Raw genomic sequence first — 20912 nt, forward strand, 5'->3', positions numbered from 1 at the left:
TACATTCGTAACCTAGAGACGTTTTTACTATAACTGCTGTTCTTAATTATTCTGTAGAACAGAGAAGAAAAAGCCATCAGGTTGGGACAATTTAAGACATTTCAGTTTTCTAATCCCAGAGCTATTATTATTTTAAACTTAAAATTGTCTTCTCTATTGTTTCTTTTTCAAAACTGCATCAAAGCATTTGCTGCGGTATCAATACATAATCATCCATATCGATACGCGAATCAGCAAGGAATGCATCACAATATATTGCTGTATTGATATTTTGAACAGCGCCATTTAAAGCCTTGTTCCATGTGCCCCTTTTATACTTTGAGCATCTGCCCCTCCAAAGATCTCTGCACGGCCCTGTTCAGAGGGAGTGTCAGCCACGTTAAAAAAGTTAACCGCTTAAGTCATTTGTGGATTAATGCGTATTGGAGACGCGAACCATTTAAAACGCCAACCCTTTAAAGTTTGAGCATATTGTTTGCAAACTGCAATTGATTAATTAATTAAAAACAATGTAGTTGATATGCTGTGTTGTTTTTGTTGTTTAGTAGCAGTAATATGCAGTTATTAGCCGTGTCCACTGTATTTTTTGTTGGTTTTCATGAGACCCCGCTTGGAATGACCAGGACCCCCCATTGCCCCCCCAATCAAAATTGTCTGGAGCCGCCACTGGTCAGTAGATGCGTTTGACTTGAAACATGGCTACAGACGGCAGTCATAAAATAATGACATAAATAATTTTTTCTACCTATTAGATTGTGTTTTATTAATGTCTACACTTACACCAACTCCAGAACATCACACCAACTCTGGATGATTATACAGAAAGATCAAGTTAAGTGCTTTAAAATGGACATTCATTTTGCTTAAACGCATATAAGATGTTTGTAAATACTGTAATTTTTAGCATGTTCCAACTGTACTTTGATATCATCTTAAAGACTAGGCTCTTAGACATAGAAACATGCTTTTCTATAAAGCACCTTTGAAACAACATATACTGTGAAAAGTATATTTATAAATAGTTTATTTATAAATAAATGTGAACTGAACAGAATTGAATCGAAAGAGCCATTGTATTGTTGGATAATGTACCGTTTTGAATTCACAGACACGCTGACAATACAGTTAGAAGAGTTAGTGCAGTGTTTGCCCAATTGGAGGCGCTATATCTCAGCTGACTTTGAGGGTGCATTAAAAGTTCCATTGAGGCCTTATTTCCAAGGCACTTATCTGTTACCATGCAAATGTTCAGACATTTTTACTGTAGCATTTTAAAGTTATGGACCCATAAATTTTGCAGATATGACAACACATTAACAGGATAAATTGCATTATTGGCCCAATTGGAGGTGCCATATCTCAGCTGCTTTAGAGGGTCCATTAACAGTTCCACTTAATCTTATTTCCAAGGCGCTTGACTGTTACCATGCACATTTTCAGAAAATTTTCTGTAGCATTTTAGAGTTATGGACCCATAAATTTGGCAGATAAGATAATACAATAACAAGAGGAAATTGAATTATTGGCCCAATTGGAGGCACTATATTTCAGCTGCTTTAGAGGGTACGTTAAAATTTCCACTGGGCCCTTATTCCCAGGGCAATTGATTTTTACCATTAATAAATTATTGGCCCAATTGGAGGCGCTATACTGTATCTCAGCTACTTTAGATGGTACGTTGAAAGTTCCACTGGGTCTCATTCCCAAGGCACTTGACTGTTCCCATGCTAATTTTCAGACATTTTTATTTTAGTATTTTAAAGTCATGGACCCATAAATTTGGCAGAAATTACAATACAGTAGGAGAAATTGCATTATTTGCCCAATTGGAGGCACTAAATATAGAATGAAAATAGACTCAAAATGATTAATAGATGCACGCAAAAATATGAATGTACTACATCAGTTTTATACATGTATTTTACAAACCACAAACAAATGCCTTTCAATTTGATTCGGGATTAAATGATTGTGCAGCGATTTGTACATATACAGACATGTTTGCGAATAAAAATGTTCTGTTCTGCATTAATATATCATAAATTGCTTGTGCAAAAAGTAATCCATGCATACATGGATCGGGTGACACGCGTGCATTAATTGACATCTAGTTCAAGTCGATCTTGTTCGGTTCATTTGGATTTTGAGACTTCATTTTTGCAGTTCTCAGCATTTCACGTGCCACACACACACAACTACTAAGGAACAAGGCCCGGTGCAATTCATGAATGTGTAAACGATTTGAAAAATTTGCGAATGTGCGTCACTACACTGAAACAAATGCTTTTCAACCGGTGTCTGCAGAGAAAAAAATTACATGAATGTGAAGCATTTTGTTCAAATAGAGACATATTTGTGAATACAAACGTTATAGTTTGGATAAAAAATGATCATAATTTGTGCATGTAGGGATTAAAATGTGCAGTTGTGGATCAGGTAACGCGCGTGCATTCATCCGCGTCTATTCTGAGCTTCTGAGTCGATTCTATTTGATTCATTTGAATTTTGAGACTTTCGTTCTGCACTACAGCCCCACTCATGTGCGCATTCCATTGTGTAAAGTTTATGAATTTTACATTGTGTTTTCTTTTTTTCTTTTTGGTTTGGCTATTCTCCTCTGCCCGTAGAAATACAATAAAATGTTTTATTCAACTTGTTCTACCTTAACTTGTCTTAAGACACAGAATAGCTTATATCAATTTGGCCAAACTAGAACTTCCCGTTTTTATGAAAGTGAAAACAGCATATACAGATAAGTGAATTGTGTGAAAAATACTGTGTTTTTTTTTACACGCGAAACATGAACACATGTTATATTGCACACTGTAAACATAATCAAAGCTTCAAAAAAACACGAACGTGACCTTTAAAAGATCCACTGGGCCTAATTCCCATGGCACTTGATTGTTATCATGCAAATATTCAGATATTTTTTATTGTAGCATTTTATAATCTCTAATTACCTTGGGATATTGAAATTTGTAACAGTTATTTGAATTATTGTTATTATCATTTAAATTCAGATCATACATTAATGCAATTGCTTCATTAAAAAATGGCATAATGGCAATAATTAAAGAATGATGTAAATATATTTAATGTGCCTTAATATTCTTAGTCATTTTCACTGATAGCTTATTATTACATTGATATAACATTTCAAAATAGCTTATTATTCTTTTTTAAAATATATATATATATATATATATATATACACACAATAGTAACAGGGTGCTGGAAGTGTCACCTTTCATATAAGCCTGGATCTTACGGTGCCCCTAGGGTGACATGGTTGGTTCACTTAGTTTTGTCGTGGCCACGTCATATCAACTCTTGGGAACATGACATTATGTCGTGGCCACGAGATGCTATGTTGAGGGAAAAACATCTATTTCACGTGGTCACGGACTTCTTATGTTGAGGAAACATGTTTTTCTCGTGGCCACAAGTTTAATGCGTGAACAAACCTTCGTGACCATAGCAACGTGGGATTATCAGAGATTTATTCATTAATAATTTATGTTGAATTAAGAAATGATTATATTATTTATTATAGAAATGATTACATTATCAAATTATTATATTAACAATAGGCCTTGGATACCGGGCTGTATTACATACGATCGTCAGCATTCAAATGAAGTCTATCATAAATAAATGTTACATAAATTAATTTATTTTGTGTTTCTTTGAGGAATTAATCATTCATTTGTAAATGAAAACACTACACGCTCATTTATCATTTATCTGACAATTATGCCAATAAAGTTGACCTTATGATTGTATTTATGCCCTTTTTCCAAATGTTTTCGGAATGTTTTTAAGGATAAAACAATAGGATCTGTCAGTCATTATATCACTCAAATAAGATTTGGTCAGTTTGAACACACCTGGAAGGATTGACTTCTTGAACTTTGACTAGGGTAAAGAGAGATTTTGTTATGGGAGAAAAGAAGAGGTGCCTAGTCTTGTCAAGATTAAAGTGATATGTCCATGGGGCATGAAGAGATCCTTTCAGGAGTTAAATGTCGTCATAGCAGAGGTGTGAGAAGTTTCAGGAGCACATCTCCTCGAGTCCTATATGGAAGCCAGTTGCCGCCACAGAATAAAAAACGTTTTATCTCACGATTCTGAGTTTTTTTCTCACAATTCTCAGTTTACATCTCATAATTCAGACATTTTTTTCTGAGAATTCTGAGAAGTGCGGTTGGGAGAAAAAATACTTTTTAAAATTTTTTTACTCTGTGTCTCAAACATCCATACATGTGCTGAAAAAAATATCAAGAAAAATATTTAATAAAATCGTTTTTATATTGATAAAGAAGGTAACACCAGTGACAAAAAATGGTTCATTTGGTCTTGAAATAATTGCACAAAAAAGCTAAAGAGAAAAATAATTAAGCTGTCATTTATATGTATTAATAAAGTCAAAAGGTAATGTAATAATGTGATAAGCTTAAATGTTAGAAAAATAAATACATTTTAAGACATTTTGCCATATCAAAAGTGGACGTTTCTGTAGAATGACCCATATATACTATATATTCTTATGCTAAACAGCAGATAGAAAACCCACAACGTGCTTGCTGAAATATTATCGGGGGGAAATGATTGTTATACTGTAATATCCATCGTCAGACAAGTATTTATATTTAATATTTTACTGGGTTCAGGTGATATTTCAGTGGGGTTCATGCCCCGGTAAAAAGGATCTAATGACGCACCTGGTGTTACGACAGTGTCCAGAAAAGCAAAAAAAAGAAAAGAAAAAAAAAAAGTTCATTCACGAAAGCTGCTGCCATCTGTAACATTGCTGTCATGTGTCATTCATCCAGTAGGTGGCAGTGCGTTCACACCAGAGCTATACACTCAAATCAATTCCAGTCAGTGTTACTGCGACAGAATGGTCACTCAGTTAATGAACAGCTGAAAAGAACGGGGGAGGAAATGGAAGACAGTACTGCACTGTAGTATATTCAACACTGTGGGTAGAATCTTTTGTCCTCTTTTCGTACTGTGTCCCATTCTTTAGTGTTAGCTCACTTGTTTAAGTGTGTGTAGGATGGTGTGAGGTCATACTGTGTGAGATATGAGCCGCTGTGGGGAATTCAGACACACTGACCAATACTGTGGGCAGTGGAAGACACAATGTCTCTCTCTCTGCCTTTCTCTCTCTTTCTGTAAGTCTCAGGATAGCATAAAGAGCTGTTGTAAGTACTTGAATGTGCTCAGCATGATTTGTGAAAAACCACACACATGCTCAGAGAGTTAAGTGTTACAGCTTTGATTTAATCTGAGGAAACCCCAAGACTCTGGTAATCAAAGTAAATGTTCACACATTTGATGATCATTACTGCATTCATACCTGAAAACAGTACACTATTAATTTGTGCTTTATATTAAAAGGTACATACATTGCATATTTAAAGGTGAAGTGTGTTTTGGGATGGATGATATATTTGGACCATTCACATATAAATGAATGATGGTCACTATCATTTTGGGGACAGTAACATGAATTCTTTCATTCAGAAATTGTGCTTTAACTTGATGAAAAGAGACAACAAAGGAGTTTGTAATGTTACAAAAATTGTTCACATAAAAAAAATGGTTCTTTTAAAAACTGTTCACTGAAAGAGGAACCCAGGTTTCTTCTATATATATATATATTTTTTTTTTTTTTCAAATAATCATTCAGTTGATATTTTCCACTTGTTACATCTCAGTACATCTGCATCTTTATTGTGTGCCGTTTTGTTCAGTGCAATCTTTTGAACAACTTTGCAAGTAACACTCCTCGAACATGCAGTCAGTAAACTCTGTTTTGACTGTCCCGTATTTGCCTTCATTTCACTCGTCTATGAGCTGCTTTCGTCCTCTCTCTTTGTCTCCTGAGCTTGAGAACAGAAACACCAAACATTCACACAGGCCTGAAGAGCAGTTGAGAGGGGAGGGCAGCTTTAAAAAGCCCTTTTCAGTTTGGACAACATCCTCTGCTTTATTTTGCCCATTTTGTGGCCACTCCACCGCTTCCATTCCCTCCATCCCTTTTCATCCTTTGATTTTGTTCTGCCTTTCTTCTCTCCATCCATAGGCTCTTTATTCTTTCTTTTTTCCTCCAGGTGACGCACTGTAAACACAATACAGCTGAAGAGGAAGAAAGACTGATGACTTTTGACTGCCGCCTCCTCTCTCTTCCTCCCTCTGTCGAAGGGCAGACATCAGTATGTTCCGTAGTGAGCAAGCTGGTGGGTGTTACAAAAGTGTGTGTGTGTCAGTGAAGTAAGGGATTATGTGTGTATTTGATGGTAGCTCTTCTGAAAAGAGTCAGTTGAAACAGGTGCACCTGTGTTCCTTCAATGAATAATGAAAGAATGACTGAAAGAGAAACATGAAGAACTCAGAAATAAGGGGGGAAGGGGGGTTTGTGGGGGCTGGTTGGGTATGTGAATGTTGCATGAACTTCAAGAAATAATTTTAAGCAGTATTTTTGTCTTGTTTTCCAATACAAATATACCCAGACATCATTGAAATTAGGGCTGTCATGATATTAGATTTTTCATATCACGGTTATTTGTAGCCATAAAAATTCACAATATCGATATATCGTGATATCTATAGAAACATTGGGGGAGGGGGGGGGGGGGGTATATGTCAAATTATTTTACTTTGTTTATTGAGTTTTTCTTTTTCACCCAATGAACATAAGGATACTGATAAAGCAGGACTGTGGCTTTCTCCATGTTCGTTGAAGCTCCTATAAAATAACAAGACAGAAAAGTGCATGGCACTGCGACCAACTTAACGGCACAATACTGCCACCTGGGAGCTCAACCACGTCCTGCACTGGAGTATTTACATTGTGGAGTTATCATAAGAGAACTGTTCATTTTAAATATTGCGGTTATCGCTAATACCGGTATATCGTCACACACTAAATTAACACAATATTGATAACTGTTGCTTTGAATATCATGGTTATCATCAATACCGGTATATTATATACCGGTATATACTTGCCAACCTTGAGACCTCAGAATTAGGGAGATATTAAAAAGGACCGGGGGGGGGGGGGGGTGTCTGTGTGTCGTCATATATATCACATACACAAACGATGTGTCGCCATATATAATATCACATACACAAATGCAAAGAAAAATGTAATTCATTTATTTGACAAATTCAATTACTTAAGGCCTCTCCTCAGGAGGTTAGACCCTAATTTGTTAGCTACTGTAAATGAAGAGATATGAAATAGCTAGATCTTATCAATAAACATTTATTAATTCATAGCCTAATGCAACAATTACATAAGTAAACTCTCAAAACATTATAATTATGACATTTCATTTTGAAATTTTCATGTAACAGTCTAAAGCTAAATAAATAGCTGTTCTTGCCTTTCATTTCAGACGTCTGCTTCTAGGGGCCGTTCACATATCGCATCTTTTTCGCGCTCAAGGTCGTTATTTCAACCGTAGGTGCGCGTGGAAGCAACGTGGTGCGCTACTTTTTCCAGGCGGGTTTTTTCCTTCTCATCTCCAGAAATATATCTAGTAGTAAAGCTAATGCGAGCCGAGGTGAGGCTAGAAATCAATTATATTGATACTTCTTCGTCGTCATCATGGAGAGCGCAGTTTGGTTGCATAGCAACGACAGACGCCATGGGAGCGCAAGCGTTTGGTCTAAAATGGCGCCCAGTGACGGATGGTATAGCAATATTGTAATATTGTTGTCCGGGTGGAAAACGGGAGAAATTCGGGAGAAATTCGGGAGAAAGGGCGGTCCGGGAGATTTTCGGGAGGGGCTTTGAAATTCGGGAGTCTCCCGGAAAATTAGGGAGGGTTGGCATGTATGGGTATATCACGACACCCCTAATTGAAATAAGTTAAATTTACTGGAAAAATGGTGTATGTAAAATAAATTGAATTAATAAATGAATAAATAATAATACTAATAAGATGTAGACAGGGTATATCATGAAATTTAGATTATTTTGTTCTGGTTTGCAAGCATAAAACTAACAACATCAAAACCAGTCCAAAAATAATAAAAAAAAGATTAAGAAAACAATATTTTTGCAGTGTGTGTGTTGTGTGTCTGTCTTTATCCTGATCACCGTGTGAACCTTGTCCTGTGTCCCCTGTTTATTTTCCTTCTCTTCTTTCTCACGTTTGCCACATTCTGCCAATTCGATATGGTGTTTTTATTCCTTTCGTATGCTCATCTCTCTCACTCTTTCTTTCTGAGTCAGATTGTGTATTTGGCAGTAAACAAAGATATGCTTGATTGTGCCCGTAGTTACTGTGCCTGCAGTGTCATTGTCCTGGCACTAATATCAGGTTTTGTTTTCATACTGTTTATGGTTTATTGACCTTTCAGAACATCACCTCATTTGAGTTTATAGTTGACAAAATTATATTTTATTTAAAAATAATAAAAACTGAAAGGTTAAATACAGTGGGGTCCATTTTGAGACCAGAAGATAAAAAGATGCTGATATTTTGTTTTTATAGTGTATACTATATATATATATATATATATATATATATATATATATAAACAAACATACAATTACTACAATAAATGTTTTTCATTACAAAATTATTATAAGCATATCAATTTGAGTGAAAAGTTACATTGAAAAGCACGCACCACTGTTTAAAATAGACACGTGCAGGTATTCTGTAATACAGTATATCACGTAATGAATGTGCACTGCATTGTTATCGTGGGGACTTAAAATACCATGAGTAAAATTTTTTTTATCTGGATTAGCCTCTTTTTCCATCAGCTGGGTTAAATGTACAACATTGCATGTAAGCATGTCAAAATTCACCCAATTATCACAATGAAAATCACGTGTTGAATGAAAATGCAAATGAACCCTCTGACAGTAGGTGGTGCTTATGGAACAGCAGAAATACAGAAGTTGCCCTGGTTACCCCTCTACACAATGCAGCGCTGTACAACTTACTGTTTCTGACACCTGCTTGTCACAGAGAAGAAAAGAAGTCATACAGTATTTACATGTTTTCAAACAGTCATTCTGAGTATTGTATTCGCTATGTTTATCAGTGTTTATCAAATACTTTATTTTCAGTTATTTGTTTCTACTTATACAGTGCATTTTTTACATTTATACACTAAGTTGTTCTTTTGCACTTGAATCTGTTAGAAACATTTGTTTACTTGTATACTTTTTAGATTTGTAAACATTAATTTTGTTATTTTAAAAAAGTAACTTTTTTAAGAATACATCAGTGAAATTTTTTTGTCTGCGATGTATTTAAGTACTACAATAATACTGTATACCATATAATAATGATAATCAAAAGTGACAGTAAGGACTTTTAAATTGCTACAAAAAATTTCTGTTTAAAAAGCTGTTCTTTTAACCTTCTATTCATCAAAGAATCCTAGAAAAATGTTTCACGATTTCCACAAAAATATCAAGCGGCACAACAGATTTCAACATTGATAATAATTTGTTGAGTAAGTCAGCATATTAGAATGAATTCTGAAGGATCATGTGACATTGAAGACTGGAGTAATGGCTGCGGAAAATTCAGCTTTCAGAAATTAAAATCAAGGGAATTAAGTACACTTTAGGCTTGTTGAGCATAAGAGGGAAACCCCAAACTATTGGATGGTAGTGTATTTAAAACAATTCTAAAGTGAATATAAAAGTTTTGTATAATTGGGTGTGTTACACAATGGCAGCATCTAGTTGTAGATTTCTAGCTGTGCTTAGAAGGCCAGAAGTCATTTCCATGGAGAAGTTAATGTGTAAGTGTGTGTGGTGCTGTGATGTCTGGGGCATGCGGCTTTACCCCGCCCACCTCAGTGACCTCAGCATTCACTTGCCAACCTGGCCAGTCGCCATAGTTACTTAAAGGGATAGTTCACCCAAAAATGAAAATTTGATGTTTATCTGCTTACCCCCAGGGCATCCAAGATGTAGGTGACTTTGTTTCTTCAGTAGAACACAAACTGAGATATGTGTGAGATATGTTTCACTGTGATGAAATGTACTGCACGTCCTCGACACAGCCTGCCATGATGCGGATCGCAGACAAATACGTGCATTACCGCCACCTATCTCTCAAATGGACCATTGACACTTACAATTGAGATTGTAGATAGAGTGTCAATGGTCCATTTGAGAGATAGGTGGCAGTAATGCAATAATAAGTCTGCGATCCGCCGTAAAGCAAGCAAAAAGAAGACGCGCAGTACATTTCAGACAGTTCAGGCATTTTAGTCCATCAGAGGTAAAGAACGATATAAATACTGTTCAGTTTCTTGCACACACCAATCGTTTTGTGTCTTTACACATCAATGTATCATCACGAGCCGCAGGGTTTAATTTGGTTTTGTTTGTGTATGTTTTTTTTTGTTTTGTTTTATTGTATGTTTTAGCCGTGATTCCCATCTACTTGCATTATATGACTTAAATATCTCAGTTTATGTTCTACTGAAGAAACAAAGTTGGATGCCCTGGGGGGTAAGCAGATAAAAGTCAAATTTAAATTTTTGGGTGAACTATCCCTTTAAAGCCCATAATAAAGTGTGAGATGACTGAGTAGCAGGTGGCAGGATGGGTGGGATTTTGGTATGTCACTGACAACAGCTCCCAGTGTTGAGCGCGTGTGTTTTGAATACAGACAGATACAGGAAGAATTGGGAGAGAAACTGAAACAAAATTTTATTAAATATTTCCAGTCATTTTTGATGTGTTTTAGGATTCATCAACCTGAAGAATGGCCCATTGATCAAACAAAATCATCTTAATAGACACATTCTGAGACACACTCACACTTCACACCACATTGATTTTGCCAGTGTCTACTGCGCTTGGTATTTGTGTAGGTGGGTGTGGGTACAGGTATTTGGTGTGTCCACATTGTATGTGTGAGTGAAGGCACATTTGGTAATTTGTCTGTAAAATCCAAAGAACTGAGGTTTTTGTAAGGATTTTTAAACAGGACCGTGCTGAAAAGGCTGATGTACCAGAGTATGTGTGTGCATAAAAGCAGACCTTCTCAGATTTACATACTGCAAGTGACTCGAACATTCACTCTTCAAAATAAAGGTTCCAAATAGGTTTTTTTTTTGCAGCGATGCTATACAAGAAACAATTTTGGCTTTGAGTGAACAGTTGTTAAATATAAAACTTTTTTTTTTTTGTGAAGTGTGAAGAACATTTAAATAATTTTAATAAAATCTTTTCTACTATAAAGAACCTTTGTGGAATGAAAAGGTTTCATGCACGTTAAAGATTATTCACCGAACTATTAATGTCAATAAAGTACTTTTATTTTTTAAAGGTGTTGAGAGCATGATCTGTTGCTGACTTCCAGTCACATGAGTAACAGTGACAAGTTTGGCATTGAAAAGTTTAACTTAAAGGTGCAATAGGGGATTGTCTTCAGAAACTTTTTTTGTTATGCTGGTTGAAAGTCTCTTCACATCCCAATAGCAATCATTAAGTTCATGATTGCTGGTGAATGAGACATGATGTAGCCCAGCGGTTCCCATTTCCAGTCCTCGCACAAATATTTTGCATGTCTCGCTTAGTTAACACACCCGATTCAGATGACCAACTCATTAGAAGTGATCTACGTTAATTAATTGTGTTCCAATTGATATGATCCCTACACCGTGTTCATTGCTCCCAACTCCCTGAGCAGGGGTTTACTTCACTTTGGAACATGGGCTGGAATTGGACCGCTGATGTAGCATATTGTAGTAATGTTATCTCTGCTATTCTGGTCTGTGAAAATAAGTGCGTTCAGGATGGCGTGGCTTTGGATGGTGATTGCAAGTTGAGTGGGACGTTCACTTTCAGTGCTATCAGGCTAATGTTAGCATTTTCCAAGAACTCCTATTGTACCTTTAATGCTGCAGTAAGTTGCTCCACATTTGCACCTGTCAGTAGGAGAAAAGATGTATGTCCCATGATTCATCCCCTGTCAGTTACTGTTGTCGTGTCAGCAAGATGCAGTGTAGTCAGGAATTTCCTGAGTAATTTCATTTTAATATACAGTTTGGACCAATGAGATTTCTTAGTGGGTGAGTCAACACAACAAAAAATGGGCTGTTGCTTGCTGTGGCTTCTTAGGACTAAAACTCAGATTTAAAAAATGTCATGGGGTGACATGATGTAAGATTTATTGCTGTAGGCCAGTGCCAAGTATCATTGTGGAGAAGTTAGCCCATATATTTTAATATTAGGTTTAAGAACAGCTGCTATATTATAGACATTTCTTATCTTAATTCTTGACTTGAGATTTGAAAAAGTTTTCTAAGTGGAAAGACCATGGTAATTTCCAAAGCAAGTAATTTGGAGCATTAGTAAAGTATTCAGTGTGTTCCATAAATTTAGACACAAGTTTCTGAGAACATCATTTTCACATATCTCAGGTCTAACTTATGTAAGTATTTCCTCAGATCACTTTTATGGTCAGATCAGATCAGCCACTTTCATCAGCGTTAGATTCATGATTTTGATTTATCAGCAGCACAGATTAGAAAGATCTTCTTGCGTTTCCTAGAGTGCAGAATTTTTTCCTCAGAAACTCCCTGGGTGTCAGAGTCAGCTGCTATCTTGTTTCTCCATGCCACCATCCATCTATCTGCTCGTCCATCAATCACATCTCCCAGATATCCCCAGGGTATGCATAAAGACCAATCGCAAAAAAGGAAGTAGTAGCAATGCATAGTAGTAGCATGTCATGTGATGGTATAGGAGAAAATATATAATACCATTAATATGTTTACATAGCTTTCTAAAACACTGACTTAAAATGCCTTGACTGCCAATAGTGTGTGTTTTTGTGTTAAGCGTGTATTCTCATATACACACAGTGTGCAAGTCAAAATGTGTAACCTAGGCCTTAGGTTGGCCATTAGGTTGCTCAAGGTGTGCTTAACCGTGAGCTAAAAAAAGGTTGTGAGAAACAGTAAAAGAGTATTGCATCCATTAGTAAAAATCTGAAGTATTTTAAAATAATAGTCTTTAATTTCTTTATGAATTTCTTTTTATATATTTGATTGTAGTATTATAACATTTTAATCTTTCAGACAAGCTCTCAGTACATTCTTAAAACTCAATTTGTGTTTTTTGTTGTTGTTGTTGTTGTTTTTTGGCTTATGAGAAAAAGCCACACTTCTACCCTCACTTCTAATGAGCATGTTTGTGTGAAAGTGGAAAAAAAGGCTGTCCATTGAATATATCTGATCTGTAGAGTGTATACACACACAGCCAAACACACACACACACACACACACACACACACACACACACACACATACACATACACATACTGATTTATATCTCAGAGAGGAACTGCAGGTCCTCTGGGCCTCAGATACAGCCTGCACATGTCTACCTGCAAGTGTAATGCGCCACGCTGGCTCTCTCTATCTCTCTCTCTCTCACACACACACACACACACACACACACACACACACACACACACATTGTCCCACATACTCATTACAGCTCAGAGGCCACTGTCTTGGACTGAAAGAAAGTCAAGACTTTGACCCACTTAAACTCATCACTTTCGTTCTCTCGCTCTTTCTTCTGATTTATCTTCCTTTCTGTCACACTGAAGTAATTATTTTCATTTAATATAGTTTCTGATATCCCATCTTAACAATGCAGGCAGAGACAACTGTAAGTTAGCCATTCATAGGGTGATTCTCCTTGTATAATGTAAGGAACTTTGTCTCTATGGAAAAACATATATCAAAATATTGTTCTGTTTTTCCATTACTGACATAGAAACAATGGCTTAACCAATGGTGCAAGTTTGGGGCAGGACTTTTTGTTTGAACAGGGTGACTTTCAGGAACAGGTTTGTAAATGGTCATTATTTTTGGAATTTCTTTATGATGATGCAGATATTACACACTTCAGAATTTACATTTTTTGGTTGGATTATCACTGTGAGCAAAATAAAAACAGATGTGCCCAAACTCAACATGCAAACTTTGTTTTTTAAGATTGTTCCAGGAAAAATCAGTTTCAAGTGAGCAGATGATGGTAAATTTTAAAATATTCCTCCTTTCCTTTTCTTTTTGTGTTCTATTTATGGAATTTTAGATTTGGCCCCTTTGTGACACCCAAGAGCAAAAACAGTAACTCACACACACAGATAGAGAGAAATTATTGTTTGCAGGATATGCAATAGGTACTGGACATAATGCATGCAGGTGTGAACCCTGCAGACAAAGACCACCTTTAGATTCACACACATGAGTACAATTACAAATAAATACATCAATATGAAACATAAACACATCCACACTTTGGCATTTTGCATTTGTCATCGGCCCAGTGAGTGCAAACACAGAGAGAGGGACAAGACCAAACACAGCCTACCACACACTAGTTCAACGAACACACACTTGGATACGTGTGTTCATGGTACATGCCAAGGGTGAATCACATGAGTTATGAGGAAACTATAATGTCAGGGTGAATTTAGAAATGGATTTATTGGGTCCTTCTGCCTTAAATGACATAGAGAGAGGAAGAGATGGAAACAGATAGAAACCAAAATATCATAGAAACTTGGGGGACACTTTTAGAAACATCTAACATCCTAGCAACTTAATAACAACCACTCTTAACACCTTAGCAACCACGGAACACACTGGCGAGCACCACAGCATTGAATTTTGCCTAGGCACTTTGTAATAAGAAACATAATGTCAGTGTTAACCTAAAAATACAATTGTGAAATGCAGAAATATTCTGGAGGATAATCTCTCTAGACCTGCTAGCAAAACGGCTACATTTCTCCAACAACGGCTAAACCACTAGACATTTAATACATCCTAATGCTCTAATACTGCCCGAAACAAGCTGCTTATCCCATTATGTGATATAAACCTCACTCTCTTTCTCTTATTGGATCAGCTGATATTAACACCACCCCTTTGCCTCAGTTATTTGGGTAACCTTCTAATGTAACATTCTGACTCTATTCCAGAACTTAGTGAGCTGTTTTTTTCTTGCATAGATAGCTGACTTCTAAGACATTTAACTCATGGAACCTTAAAAATGAATCCACATTAGGGTCGGAAATTAACTAGGGCTTGTGGCAAAAATGCCACCAAAATGAACAAAGTGCCCCAAGATAAATTAGCAAAAATTGCCCTTGAACTTTTTTTTTTATTATGCCTAACAATTTTTTTATGTACTTTTCCCTTACTTTTTACACTGACATTTGCTCAACTTGCTTCATCTGCTGCTTTGGATTTATGTTCTTTGTTGCAGTGAGTGCATTCTGGAATTGCCTTCTTCATTAATGGGGGCTTAGGATTTGACCAAAACGAGGAAGTCTTGGGAGACAGCATTATCTAGAAGCCTACCTTATGTTACAAACTTTGGCTGTGTCAGAAATCACATACTTTCTGAGTAGGTACATCCTTTGAATCATTTTGAGGAAATATTTTCACAAGCATGTACTCTTAAAAATAAAGGTTCCAAAAAGGGTTTTCTGCAGCAATGACATACAAGAACCATTTTTGGTTTCCAAAAGAACCAGTCAGTGAACAGTTTTTAAAAAGAACCATTTTTCTTAGTGTGAACAACATTTGAGTAATCTAAAGAACCTTTTTTCCACTGTAAAGATACAATATAATGCAATAGAAAGGTTCAATGGACATTAAAGTTTCTTAATGGAATCAGAGATGGCAATATATATATATATATATATATATATATATATATATATATATATATATATATATATATATGCCAATATATGACATACTACGGTATAGTGGGGAAGTATGTGGTTTCAGATGCAGCCTTTATGTTATGAGCTCACTGGGATTTGGAACAACTACCTTCCTCTTTCTCTCCTCCTCTTTGACACCCCATTATGGTGTGATTTCCACCATCAGTTTCATTTCGCCCTCCCGGTCTAGTCTCATTCTCACATGAGGGGGGAGGAAGGTGTTAAAAGCATTACAGTATATACAGTAATAACAATTGCTTGCAGTACATCTCTTTCTATATACTAGAAATAGGGTTTACTGTATCTTAGGCCCTTGTATATGTATGTGTGTGAGTTGGGGAGGCAGGTCCAAACAACATGGCACCCTGAGGGTGCATTCTCTCCTCGTCCTCTTCCTCTCTCTGTCCTCTTTCTGTATTTTTCTCTCTCTTTCTTGCACTTATACTATTGAGTCATAGATTAGGAATGGAGAGGCAGAATAATAGAGAGAGACAATTTAGGAGTGAGGTGGAAAGGAATGAATGAATGTGAAAGTTTGAGAATGTGTTTACCCATTAAGGTTACCACAATTACATGTTTACAGTTGTGTCCTTGGTACTGCTCTGAAGAAAACCACTCAAGGATCAAGGATACTGAACTAAATATTCCTGTATGGAGTGCCAAAATTAAAGAGTTTAAGAACTGACTATTGTAGTAAAAACCCATATTTATTATTATTCTACATACTGAGATTGACCTGCTGTTTTAGTTATATCTACCTTGAACAATATCTTGGAAATAACTGTGCACTGTTCTGTTATGTGAGACCATGTAAACACCATTCCCAGCACTTGTCCTTCAGAACAAGCCCACACCTGTCCAGGTGAACAGAGCAATAGAGAGAGGGGCAGAGGTTTATGCTGATATATGTGCTAATATATTGCACATTCACATGTGCTGCAAATGCTCCCATCAATCTTTCCTTCCCTCGGAGTGCACATTTTATCAGTCTCTTTTTCTCCCCTGAGGTTGGTTTATTGGTGACATGTTTTCTTCAGCATGTTCTATGATAGAGACGGATGGGAACAGGGGTCAGGTGTGCGACTTCTGCATAAAGCTATTTTGATATTTTGATGCCTGCATTTAAAAAAAACACAGTATATATATGTTTAGTGACTGCGGTATGTTTAGTGAGCTCAAGTTATTCCAAATCATTTTGAACCACTTTCTTCTGTGAAACACAAAAGAAAGAAATGTCTCAGTTTTTCCATACAGTGGAAGTCAGTGGGCAGTAAAACTGTTTGGTTAAAATATCTTATTTTGTGTTCCACAGAAAAAAGTGATACATATTTTTGGATCCACAAGAGGGGGAATAGATGATGCCAGAATTTTTCATTTTTGGATCATCAATCCCTTGACCGCTCATTGGTGGTGTTTTGTGCATTTAGAAATTTGAGAACCGTAATTACAGTATGAGCTGGTATGATTAGAGATGGGAATCCTAAGGAATTCCAGTTATTTAATGTTTTCACTAATGAATCATTTGAATCTGAGAAAGGAATATGAATAAAAACATAAAAAAATGTTGCCAGATGCTTGTTTAATTCATTAATTTTTCATTCTTGATTCACATTTCATTTTTTTCAGGAATCATGTGTATGTTTTTGATTCACTAAAATGAACCAAAATGTGTATATTTCACTGTTTGCATTGGTTGTTGATTGCTAAAAAATGCAGGGAATATTTTCAAATAATTTTAGTACATATATGAACCAGTTATGAATAAGAGCAGTTTCTTGATTTCCAAACCTGCTTATTTCTTACATAATGAATGATAAAGCCATTCTCTTATTTTCCTACTTTTTTCATGTATGCCTTATTTTTTCTAAACATTCATCTTTTACAGTCTGTCCTCCCTCTTTCATTCTCCTTATTGCTTTCTCCCTCCTCCGTGTAGGGACATCTGCAAAGTTACCTTCAACCCCTCTCATGCCCACTGTGCTCTGTGGTCGTACAGTATGTGTGTGTGTTACATGCTATAAACTAACTTTTAATCGCAAACCACATTTTAATCTCCTCCTTCCCTGTTGAGCAACACACACACAGGGTTAAGCACATACCTTCTCAAATACTCTTTCTTCCGCATACAACACAATATACACACACAATCTAAGTGCACGCTCTCAGAGATTTAAAATGGGCCGTTGACTCGGTTCAGGGCCATGTAGCATGAAGGATATTTTCCATCTCTCTTTCTCAGTCTTTCTCACTGTTGCTGACAGGTGTGTTGTGGGAGTGAGATGTGGGTATGGCTGAGTGTGTGTGTGGGGTCTCTCTTTACTAATTTGGCACATTGTGTGTTCTCTGTGGTTCACCGCTCAGCCAGGTAATGTTAGACAAGAGCAAGCATTAGCAACAGAGGGTGAAACTGAAAGAAATCCCTGGCCTTTGAATGAAAGTATTGTGAGTTTGTGTATGCCATACTGAAAAGTCTGGTGCAGTGAGGGTATCAGATGCTAATACTGTTGTACTTGTGAATAATTCTATATGACTAAATGATTATTATATTCATTTTCTTATTTGCATTTACACGGTACCCCAAGGGTTAACCATAATCTACTCCCTAAATCAAAGGAAAGTGACAGATTGATCAGATTTGTTGAAGCCCCACCCTCACCTGTAAATCTGACCCTGAAATCTGATTAATTTTGATTGGACCAATAAGAATATTGATCAATAACAGGTCTTATTTTTAAATTACTAGTATAAAACTGCAAGAGTATTTTTATTCTTTTTCTATTTTGTCTGTAGCACTGCATATAAATGAATAGTTTTCATATTCTTTATGGCAGGAAACTCTGGAAAAAAAAACTCACAATAAAAGCAGGTTCCTCTTCAGGAACTCGAGCTGCGTCGAAACGCTTTTGGGGAACGTCCCTGACGAGACCGACTCTGAATATCGTGTGCAATCAGTCCATCGGAAAGGCGTGACGTCACGGGCGGGGTGACGTAGCGACCAGGAAGCTATAAAAGCACGTGCCGTGCAGCTGGCTTCAGCTTCGAATCTGTCAGCAAGCGCTCTGTGTGTGCATGTCAAAAGTCTGTCCTGTTGGTCCTATTTATTGTTGTCTGTCCCTTAGCTTAAAAAAGATTGCTAAAACAGCTCAATATGCCTAAGCAAAAGCAAAAGACCAAACATTTGAAGGGCGATTCCAAGCCACGTTACAGATTGTGTGTTCCTCCCTGCCCTCGCTACATTACGAGCGGGGATACACACAGGCTGTGCGTGGCTTGCCTGGGATTGAAGCACGCTGAGTCGGCTCTCGAGGGGGCCGACTGTCCGCATTGCGAACGATTGCCAATGCGGACGCTTCGATCCCGGAGGGCTCTCTTCGAGGAGGGAGCCTTCACCAGCGTTCCTCGCGGTGCTGGCCCCGCTTCTGCCGAGGCAGAGCGGCTGCTGCACTCGTGGGGTTCGCAGGTGGATCTGTCAGAAGGAATGGAGACGGGCCAGTCCTTATCTCCTTCCTCATCTGCCAGATCCGGCGCCCAAACCCTGGGTTCGGAAGCACGCTCGTCGGTTTCTTCCCCCCAGGGTGAGGGATCAGCTCTTCACCTCTCGTCCTCCGAGGAGGTCGATGTGGAGACTGTTGCTGGGGATTCGCCACCCCTGTCGCCCCAGTATGAGGAGCTTTTGGAGGTGGTCACGCGTGCAGTAGATAAATTAAAAATCGACTGGCCTGCTGAGAAACAGACTGAGCCGCAGAGAAGCAAATTAGACGAACGCTTTCTGCGGCCGAAGCAACCACCTCCACGTCGGAGCCTTCCGTATTTTCCCGATCTCCATGATGAGTTATCGAGATCGTGGAACCACCCGTATTCGACCCGCCTCTTTGGCCCTGATTCACTATATTATGGCAACGTGATGGGACTGGGAGAGCGTGGTTATAGAGCGATGCCACGGGTCGAACAGACGCTCGCGGGCTATCTGTCACCCGGTTCGGCCTCGTCTCTAAAGGCTCCGACATTGCCCACTAAGCCGCTTCGAGTTACATCATCGCTAGTGGGCAAAGGTTATGTGGCAGCAGGTCAGGCTGGGGCGTGCCTTCATACTATGGCAGTCCTGAAAGCTTATCAGGCTGACCTGCTGAGAGATGTCGATGAGGGGGAGGGGATTAAGTCTGAAGATATTGAAGAACTCAGAAAGACCGCTGATCTCTCCCTCCGCGCCACTAAGGAGACCGCTCGCGCAATTGGGCGGTCTATGGCAGCCTTAGTGGCCGCGGAGAGGCATTTGTGGCTGACCCTGTCAGAAATTAAAGAACGAGACAGGGTCTGCCTCCTGGACGCCCCGCTTCAAGCCTCGGGCCTGTTCGGCGACACAGTTAATACTGTCGTCGACAGGTTCCAGGAGGCACATAAGCAGGCGGCGGCGTTCCAGAGTTTCCTCCCTCGTCCCCCCCAGTTATTTCCGCCCGTGAGCGTAGCGGAGCTGGGATGCTCGCCGCCCCTTCGGGGGCCTCTTACACCAGAGGTCAGTCTCGAGAGACTCCCTCCCTCGATTCCCTTAGTAGATTATTTAGCAGCGTGGAAGCTACTGCCAAATGTATCTCAATGGGTCCTGCGTACAATAGAAAGAGGCTATTGCATTCAGTTCGGTCATCCACCACCGAAGTTCAACGGGGTTACACCGACTGTGGTCGACCCCCAGCAGGCTCTGGTTATGGAACAAGAAGTGAATACCCTATTAAGGAAGGAGGCCATCGAGGTGGTCCCTCCTCTAGACAGGGAATCCGGGTTTTACAGCCGGTATTTCATAGTTCCAAAGAAGGATGGGGGGTTGCGTCCGATCTTAGACTTACGTCTCCTGAACCGCTCAGTTATGTCACTGAAGTTCAAAATGCTCACTGTCAACCAGGTTGTAGCTCAAATCAGATCCGAGGACTGGTTTGTCACAATAGATCTCAAAGACGCATACTTCCGCATATCCATCCTTCCACAACACAGGAAGTTTCTGAGGTTCGCTTTCGGGGGCAAAGCTTATCAATATCGAGTACTTCCCTTTGGCCTCGCACTCTCACCCCGCACGTTCACGAAATGTATGGATGCGGCTCTGGTATCCCTCCGTATGCAGGGCATCCGCATCTTAAATTATATCGATGATTGGTTGATCCT

At 38.3% G+C, this 20912-nt stretch overlaps 1 protein-coding gene across 1 annotated transcript in view; it reads left to right on the forward strand.

The window, feature by feature from the left end:
• The first annotated feature begins 4887 nt into the window (after positions 1–4887).
• The window catches only part of LOC132115180 (uncharacterized), a 30122-nt gene continuing 14097 nt past the window's right edge, over positions 4888–20912 (forward strand). The window contains exons 1-2 of the mRNA XM_059523576.1: positions 4888–4984; positions 6123–6248. Of these exons, the coding sequence (XP_059379559.1) occupies positions 6168–6248 (81 nt within the window). The 5' untranslated portion in view covers positions 4888–4984; positions 6123–6167. The remainder of the gene's footprint in view (positions 4985–6122; positions 6249–20912) is intronic.

The sequence above is a fragment of the Carassius carassius genome, chromosome 34, assembly GCF_963082965.1.
Source record: "Carassius carassius chromosome 34, fCarCar2.1, whole genome shotgun sequence".
Lineage (NCBI taxonomy): Eukaryota > Metazoa > Chordata > Actinopteri > Cypriniformes > Cyprinidae > Carassius > Carassius carassius.